At 42.4% G+C, this 8,906-nt stretch overlaps 2 protein-coding genes across 2 annotated transcripts; one reads left to right on the top strand and one right to left on the bottom strand.

Annotated features, from left to right (window-relative positions):
* Positions 1 to 292: 292 nt before the first annotated feature.
* LOC119280139 lies at positions 293 to 1,728 on the top strand. Its single transcript, XM_037561101.1, has 3 exons — positions 293 to 562; positions 1,194 to 1,201; positions 1,490 to 1,728. Exons 1-3 carry the CDS (start codon positions 293 to 295, stop codon positions 1,605 to 1,607), a joined length of 396 nt encoding a protein of 131 aa, XP_037416998.1. The 3' UTR covers positions 1,608 to 1,728.
* Positions 1,729 to 3,721: 1,993 nt separating this feature from the next.
* On the bottom strand, positions 3,722 to 8,607 carry LOC119278649 (signal peptide peptidase 2). Its single transcript, XM_037559984.1, has 12 exons — positions 8,430 to 8,607; positions 7,929 to 8,029; positions 7,702 to 7,817; positions 7,414 to 7,565; positions 7,224 to 7,309; positions 6,491 to 6,618; positions 6,357 to 6,407; positions 5,621 to 5,707; positions 5,454 to 5,523; positions 4,535 to 4,671; positions 4,347 to 4,424; positions 3,722 to 4,061 (listed from the first exon to the last, which is right to left on the bottom strand). The coding sequence occupies exons 2-12, from the start codon at positions 7,966 to 7,968 to the stop codon at positions 3,972 to 3,974; spliced, it is 1,035 nt and encodes a 344-aa protein (XP_037415881.1). The 5' UTR covers positions 7,969 to 8,029; positions 8,430 to 8,607; the 3' UTR covers positions 3,722 to 3,971.
* Positions 8,608 to 8,906: the final 299 nt, after the last annotated feature.

The following is an 8,906-nucleotide window of genomic DNA, read 5'->3' as shown; positions in this document are numbered from 1 at the left end:
TCCCTTATGAGGTTTAGGGGATCGAATAGGTGCGGCGTAAGGGAGGGTAACCAAATTTATCCTCCCTTAGCGCTGAATAAGGAAACGGTTAGAGTTTCTCTTATAGGCTACCTAAACGTCTTATATTTAGGAATGGAGGTAGTAACTGAGGAGGGACAAGAGGAACAAGGCATGTCTTACACTCTCGGTTGAGGAGAATGTATCTGGTGAAACGAGCGAACTCGTGCACCAGATGCACCGGTGATATATGGCTCGTTCGATGCAAAACTGAGGGACATGATCCGGTTAGCACATGGACCTGATGGTACATTTGCGAAACAGTCCTTGCAGTACATCTAAATCAAGTGAATGGACCTTCCCGAGCCCAGTTCGTCCCCTTGCCATATCCTGTACCATCGCAGCAGGCTTGAGCCCTCCAGGGCTTCCGCCGTTGACGCATGACTGCCCTGGATCAAGATCATGTGGTCCACCGGCGGCTCACAGCGATTTCGTCTACATAGCGACCCGGCGCTGTAGCTGCTTACGAGCCACCCATCATCTTTCTACAGCTCAAGGATCCGAGGTATGAGCACTGAATTTGATTTTTTGTCAACCACGTGCAGTCATATATTAATCTTCCAATTCGCCAGTTCCCCCAATTTGTTTGAAGCCACTGGCATTTGGGAAATTGAAAAGCGTGAGCACCAAATCGATGCGAGACATGCAGTTATAATGGTGAAATTCTTACCAGTAATTACTGCAGATAGTGGAAAATTGATGATGCGATCTATGTGTTCTGATCCTTCATTTGTATACAATTTTCATATCATGTACTCTTGCCATGATATGAAGCAATTTGACATGTATGTGAGAAAAATGGAAACCTGAGAGCCTCCATACATGGCAAGAGTAGGTTTACTACCGATATTCCTGTGATTTTCTTGGACATGAACTAGCAATGTATTATATGTTCTTGTGACCCACTTAAATTTTCTTATATTAAATGGAAAGGGCCTTTACAATGTCCAATTGAACTTTCATGGCATTGATTGTTAATGTTCCTCATTTGTCTTTCTGCAATGCACATTGTTGCTTTTCTCTGAGGTAAAAATCTGGATGTGTGCTGCTTTGTACTCCATTGGGTCAACTATGGATTAGTAGGTTAGTTCTCTACTTTTGAACCTGAATGTGATTTTTTGTGATTATATTTGCAGGAAAATAGGTAATCATGGAGTCAATGGAAAGTGCTGCTCTAAGCATTGGGTCAACTATGGCAACGGGAGTAGATTTTGTCGCTTGTTAGATTCTTTTTCTCAAATAGTTAAGGCACGATCCGGTTGGTCGAAAATGTTGGAAATAGCTACAACAGGCTAAAAAGAATTAGTATGTCCAATGTGTGAGCTTCAGTTCATGAACTAAATCGCTATTATTGTGCATACATAGGGGTCAACATATGAGCCCGAGAGTGATGATAACTTACAACCTGCAATGATGTTTGTCTTATTTTCAGGCAAATTTATAACTGGATGACGGTCTGCAGCATTGAAGTGATTAAAACTCTGACATTACTCATGCCTGAATTTCAAGAAATCTCAAATGGACATTGCAATAGAATATGTAAAGTTTGAGCTGTATGAATATCTGTAGATTCTGCTTTTCAAGTAGCAGTCTTACTCTGCTGTAAATGAAGAAGATATGTTAGACTGCATATGAAGGCATGTGTCCTCTTCATTTATACGGTTCATCTATCTGACCGAGCTTCTGTTTTAAACCATGCATTGTTCCTGAGAAAATCGAAGTTGTGCTCTTGTATCAGCTTATGTATCTGTTTCCTGATTACTCATTTTTGTCTTTGGAAAAAATGCAGAATTTTCATGTAATTTATTCTTCAGTCAGTTGGAAAGATCAAAAGTTATAACTCTGTAAAACAAATTGACCAGGATATAACTCTGTACTATTAAGTACTCCCTCCGTCCGGAAATACTTGTCTTCAAAATGGATAAAAGGGGGTGTATCTAGACGTATTTTAATTCTAGATACATCTTTTTTTATCCATTTTGATGACAAGTATTTTCGGACGGAGTGAGTATTAGAAAAACAACTTTATAAGTAGTTGTGGTGCTGTTATTTTGTAGCTGAACCGAAGATCTCGACACATTTTCTTTAGATGATTCCATGGCAGAACATCATTTCGTTCATATTGGAACAAAACAAGCATGCATGTAAAATTGTACAACAACTGCCCATCTGAGCTAAAAGAAGTCGCATACTATTTTTGTAGCACGTTTGAAGTCTTGCTGAATACATGGTGCCACAAAAACCAGAGCCTGAAACAACCGGACATGATCTGGACTAGCACGAGAGGTAAAATTAGCAGTCTTGTGAGCTGCCATATTGGCTTCTCGTTTTACAAAGATAATTGCAAAAGCTGAAAGCACACTAGTTAGCTTCTGAAGTTGCACAAGAACCTGAAGATTTGGAGCCCTATTCGGTCGTCTACGTCTTCAACCGGATTTACCAGCCCTAGGCAATCAGACAGCATAATGTTGAATCTCCCGGCAAAGCAAAACACCCATTTCGACAGGCAAAAGCAGCCTAACTGACGGCATTTGGCATAGTATCATAGCGTTTTGATTTGTCAGCCAAATAAGCAACCGTCACATCTTCAGGGGGGCCTAAGATTTGTCAAGCAGATCATACGCCCAAGTAGCTTTGACTTATTGACTGCGTGCTTTAGTTGTGCGGAATCTAAAACACTGCACTTAAGAGATTCTAATTTGGCCCTCTCTCTCCTCATATCCACAAAGCTACAGCCCCGCGTCGGCATAGAGACGCAAATGACAGCGAGCCGCCGCCGGACATCATGATTTCGATCTTGGGCACTCGTGTTTCAACGCCAGAAGCAGGAGAGGGACGGGGAGAGAGGGATTTTTCCAGTAGCTCAGCCGGCAACCTGGAGCAGTCGTACAGGGACAGAGGAAAAGGGGATAGACGGACTGGGTTTGTGAGGTCGATTCGCTCGATTTAGCTAGACTCCAAGGTCAGTTTTGCAAAATGTACCAGTAGCCCCCCTTGCACCGCATCTTGTCCCTCTCTTTTTAATCCAAGGGCTCATGTTCCACCGGAGCACCAGGTGCATGAGTCCGCTGGGTGCACAGGATACGTTCTCCTCGGTTGAGTATTCTCAACCTCGTCAATGCGTTCTACATGTAGTAGGATACGGTTTCTTTTCCATCTATGGTGAACTGATCGAGTAAACAAGCTGCCTCTCCTCACTGATTATGTTTGCGTGTCAGTAATCACTCATCAGAGACGCCAGAAATGGGAAAATGGTGAGAAAGTTTTGTAAACGAACTTAATTTGCTAGCCAGCGTGATCTACATTTGCTAGCCAGCGTGAACTTAATTTTCTCAACAAAAAAAGAAAGGAGGTCTTGTGAAGGACAGGGCTAGGTTTAGAGATGCCCTAAAGGACCTATTGTTAGTAAAGGTTTTACGAAGTACTCCCTCCGTAAAGGAATACCAGAGCATTTAGGTCACTAAAGTAGTGATCAAAATGCTCTCATATTCCTTTACGGAGGGAGTAGCATGCATTATACAATCATAGAGCGATTGGTGCGCTGGCCAATAGATTGAACAAAGATGAGATAGTATACCATCATGAACTGAGTCAATTTTGGGGTATAACAGCCATCATGAACTGAGTCAACTACTAGTAGTAGTTAATGAACCAAGGGGCAAAGGTTGGGCGGCAGCAGGTATATATAGTCATGTCACTGATTGAATTATGTTGTAAGTCTCTTAGCATATGTTTCCATGTTGTTCCATCTTCTACCACTCACCAAAACAAATAGTTAATGACCTTTCGAAACAAAAAGAGTTCTACCATGTGAATCATTCTTCGATTCTCGAGATCATACAGCCTATTTGAAATCATGCTTTGGTTTGGTTCTCCTCTCCTAATTAATTAAAAAGGCCCACCCAGAGCGAGCGCTAGTCCACCTTTTTGCTCTGACTGGAATCTTCATCTTCTTCCTCGGCGGCTCCCTCCTCTTCAGGCTGCGTCTCGGTGAACTCCAGTAGCTGCAATGTACAATGGTCAGAAATAAGGCTTGCATTTTTTACAGCAAGCGATTTATAGGTACGATACTATATGAGATGAAACAAGAGTTACATGGCAATATCTTAAGCACAGCGAAGGAAGAAACAAGTAACTGGTATTGGTTTACAAAGAATCCTTTTTTTCGAGAGTACAAACAAAGAATCCTTTAGCGTGTGGCAGATTTGAAAAGGTACAGTTCTGCAGAATTACATCTTTTCTTAGGTGAATTACCCAAGACGAGGTTGGAAGCGGGTCAGAGGTCTTACCGGCTTTACTTCACCATTCCACAAAGAGTGGACAGCCACAAAACCAGTCACGCCAGGAACGATGTATAGCAGAGCAGGCTGCGTATCAAAAACAAAAACAAAAAAGGGGTAAAGAAACAGGTGTTAATATTTCAGAGACGGACAGACATCACGAGCAACGAGATGACTAGAAATGTAACAGAACTAACCTGTGCAGCTTGAAACCAGTTCATCACAACTATTGTTACTGTCATACCCGCAGTGTATCCCAAAAATGCACTATTGAAGTAACGGTTCTTAATGTTTCTTGAGACATCAAAACGGAGTGCAAGTGCAACAAATATACCTGGAATAATAATAACAAATATACATTGTATGTTATAAGATAGTGCTTGTGGAAACATGGGAGCTATGCATGTTTTCCAATATTGAATGGGGCAGAACTTCTTTGAAAAAGGCTCTTCTAATTTTGGTTATATACTAAACAGTTAACACAGAAGACAGCAAAAATGACTAATGCATCAATACAACAAAATATTTTTACCAACCAAGCTCATCCTTGGGAAATGAGATGCATTGTTTGCCAGGCAATCAATGTAAAACTTTTGATTCAATTTAGTTCCTGTGATCTACAAAAACCAAGCAGCATTCATCGCAGTTCCAAGCTAATTTTTTATGTCGCCTTATGGACAGCAGAACTCAGATTGGAAAATACATTTTGTGTGCAACTGGAAGTTATCGAAATCATAACTACTTTCTGGAGCTACTGGATACCTACAATCCTGATATCTGGACTGGAGCATATATTTGTTTTATTAGTAATGGCCCAAGAGTCCATGCAATGAGATAGCGAAAAAACCATAGAATCTCCCACCCAAATCTAGTAAGTCAATGATATCTGACTACATTAAATAAACAAGCAACTACAGGTTTCTTTCCGCAGCTAAGTCCCCTTATATCAACAGCAACCCAGTTGTAATGGCAGCTAGACTAGCAGTTCACCATAGATCAATAGTCAGATCAGAGTTGTGCTAGTACTATTAATTCGAAAATCAGAAAAGAAATCCAGTATCACTGCAAATATCACTAGAACATGAGAGAAAACTAGCCAAAGCCTTTATCACTAACCAGGTATAACAATATCACCAAGACCAAGCATAGAGAACGGGCGTGCGGCATCCCCGGTGGGAAATAGAAGCTACAAAAGGAGAGGAATAGATGGATAAATTGAAATACTCATCATGGAACAAAATGGCGTTGACAATAATGTGAATTCACCCAAACAAAACACTAACCTTTATTGGAGCATCAAATGATTTAGCAACACTGACCATAACTGGAGTGAAGAAAACCCAGAAAATGTCATACACAAAAAGTCCAGCCTGAAATTATAAAAGGAATTGAGCAACCATTCACAAAACAATATTAAGAAATAATAAAAGGAAGGGCTCAGTGAGGATATGTGAAACTACAGCAGAGACTGACTAGGACTGGCATTTTTATAATCCATGCGCCAACAAGAATTTCAGAAGTTGTAGAACTAGTAGTAAACAAGTCATAGTTCCAAATTATCCAATTCATGAGATAGTAGGATCACAGTTCAATCCTAACTGCCAGAGGATGAGTACAATACAGACTATGTGGTGAAAATGCAATCATGAACTTGCCAACACGATACCACCAATCAGAACCAATTTGCTGAAGTGTTGAGTAAAAACAGAGAAGGATCATTTATAATACCATCACAGTAAAAGTAGTCCACGATTGATACTAGATTCTACAATATTACAAATAAATCATAAAAACAAGGACAAAAGCATTATCTACCATGCATATGGTGAGCTGCTAGAAACAATATTAATTATATTAAAAGAAAAGGTGTCATGCTTCAAAGTGAGGATTATGAAAGCAGAGAGGTGAAAAGGAGGAAGACATGTGGGTGGCTGAAATAATGAAGGTGTTCACAAGGACACCACCAGAAAATAGTGATATTAAGTTTCAGTTCGTTACAAACTTTGAGTGAATCCATACCAAGAGAATACCACCAGTTTTGAATGATCCTAGTGATAACATCTCAATTCCCTGCAAGATTAAAACTGACGTATTAAAGTTTTGAGCAAGTAATAAGCAGGGAGGAAAATTCAGAAGTAGCAGTAAGGGCAAACCTGAATGCAGAAAGCAAGTCCCAAAACATTGTTTGCTAGCCAATGCTTCTTCATGGCATACCATACGCAGAAGAAAAATCCAGGGACTGAAGCGACAACTTGAGACTTGGTAAACTCCACCGACAGTGCTGAAATATTAAGTTAATGAGCTTACATCACCATCAAGACTCAACCTTGTAAACGGGGTAGCATGAAAAATTCTAAAATGATCAAGAAGTCGCAATCGTTTTGCAATTGTCAACAAAGTTGAAGCTAATAACAAACTCAAGAAGAGTGATCAGCCGCAGCAAAAGCATTGCAAATCTAGCAAACAATGAGACCCATATCAAACAAAACATTGTCACAAAAATGTGTGTACATGCCATTTAATTGTTTACAGAAAACAGGATCTTCTATAATTTTACTCTTTGATTTATCTTTATTCTTTGTGCAAAATTCAACACATGGTCCCATGGAGCAAATGAGAACTATCATGTTGCCAGAAAAGGAAAGCATGAGTGCTGAATTTCCTTCAAATCTTATTTAGTTAGGATACTCCATAAGTAATATATGGACTCTTACTAGCACATTTATACTATTATAAAGTACATGGCAAGTTGGAGTTACTAGAGATACAACAAAACAGTGGCTCAAGACAGCAGGCTAGTAATAGAAATTATGATGTGTTAATTTGACATGAGCTACAAGATGTAGAGCAAAGTGGGAAGCATCAAAATGAAGGTGGGAATCATACAGTGGAAATATGGAGCACGCCAGACAATGGCATTATCATTCCATCCTTCTGGAAGAAAACGTTTGACAGTAGGGAGCAACGTTGCACTGCATCAGAAAATAGGGGTCACACATAATCTCAAGTTTGCATTCACACTTCTAAGTATTTATTACATCCATGCAAAATCTCTTCAAAGAACAGTTGGAATTACCAGAGCGCGGCAATGCCAAGAATGAAAAAGTAGGCAGTGAGAACAGTATTGACCAGGTCCTTGGAGAGAAACTTGAACAGAAGGAATAGCGACAAAAGCATAGCACTCCCAACCAAAGGGAAACGCATAGCATGCTCTTTGGACATTGTCTCCTGCATAAGAAGAAATGAAAAGGTTGAGTTGGACAGAGCGATACACAATAATTTCGTGTTAACCTATCGCCGCAGTGACAAACCAGGAGATACATTAACACGGAAAAGATTAGACAGGGGAACATGTTGCACTCACAGCGGGTGGAGTTGACTTGACGGAACGGTAACAGCCCACATAGACAGTAAGACATGCTGTCAGTATCACATTCAAATTTGGGTTAACATTGATCACGAGCGGTGCCAAGCTCAAACCTGCACATGCCGGAACACGCATTAGGACCACGAGTCAGGCAAACATCCTATCAGGTCGGACAAACGATAGGTAATGGCCACCGCCAAAGCGTGAATTTTTGAGAAGCGTACCAGCAAGAGCCAAGTTGGCAGCACGCTCATGTGTTTTCATTCTTCAGCTGGATGGTTTTGCCCCTCCTACGCTAGCTCAGGAGCTTCAGAGTGCCGTGTTCCTGCCGGAGCAAAAATGTAAGCCAACGCCTATGAGTCCAGGAACGGATCTAGATGGTGTGCCACACAAGCTGTGAAGGTCCCCTAGTGGGATTTAACTAGGAGAATCGATGTCTATAAACAAGAGTAAATTGCAGTTTCCTGTACTGCCGTGCCACCTCCCCCTTCCCCCCTCGCTACCCCTCAGATCTGCTAAATCCTGGGGGACGAACTGCTCGCCGGATCCGGAAAGATTAAAGCTTGGAACCCAACGAATTCCTCCGCCGGCGGCAGAGGAGAGGAGAACCCGCAGCACGCGCGCGCCCCCGATCTAGACGGTGCGCCGGGCGCGCGGCGGCACGCCCGCAGGTCGTGGGCAGGTCCCCTAGCGGGATACAGCAAAGGGAATCGCCGGATTCATACCTGGTCGCCGGCGGGGTGGAACGCGATGCCCCGGCGAGGGAGGGAGGACGGGACGGCGGAGGCGGCGGCGCGCGTGAGAGGCGGAGGGGGTCCCCCGTCGGCGCCGGCGTCGGGCCGGAAGGAGGTTTGGGGATCCGGCTGGGTTCACGCGTGACGCGAGGAGGATTTTGCGTGGAAGGGAGGAGGGGAGTAGTACTTGTACTGCAATAGTATCCCCGGTTGGGGACGATGACGACTCGGATGCCGGATCCGGCCGTCCGTCCTGAACGGCCACGGTCCGGATTGCTCCGGCCACGTAGAGACACCTCCTCTTATCTTGTGCCCAACCAAAAATACAATCGGATTTGGAATGTTTGATTGATGTGTCAAATTTTCACCATCAATTATGCGCGTGTGCTCATAGAATTGTTTATTTATTAGATGAAGACGTCAAACGAAAAGGGGTGTACAACGCCGAGCAGCTCGACACACGGGGAG

The sequence above is a fragment of the Triticum dicoccoides genome, chromosome 3B (genome assembly GCF_002162155.2).
Source record: "Triticum dicoccoides isolate Atlit2015 ecotype Zavitan chromosome 3B, WEW_v2.0, whole genome shotgun sequence".
Classification (NCBI taxonomy): domain Eukaryota; kingdom Viridiplantae; phylum Streptophyta; class Magnoliopsida; order Poales; family Poaceae; genus Triticum; species Triticum dicoccoides.
This window is presented reverse-complemented; position numbering and strand designations above follow the sequence as displayed.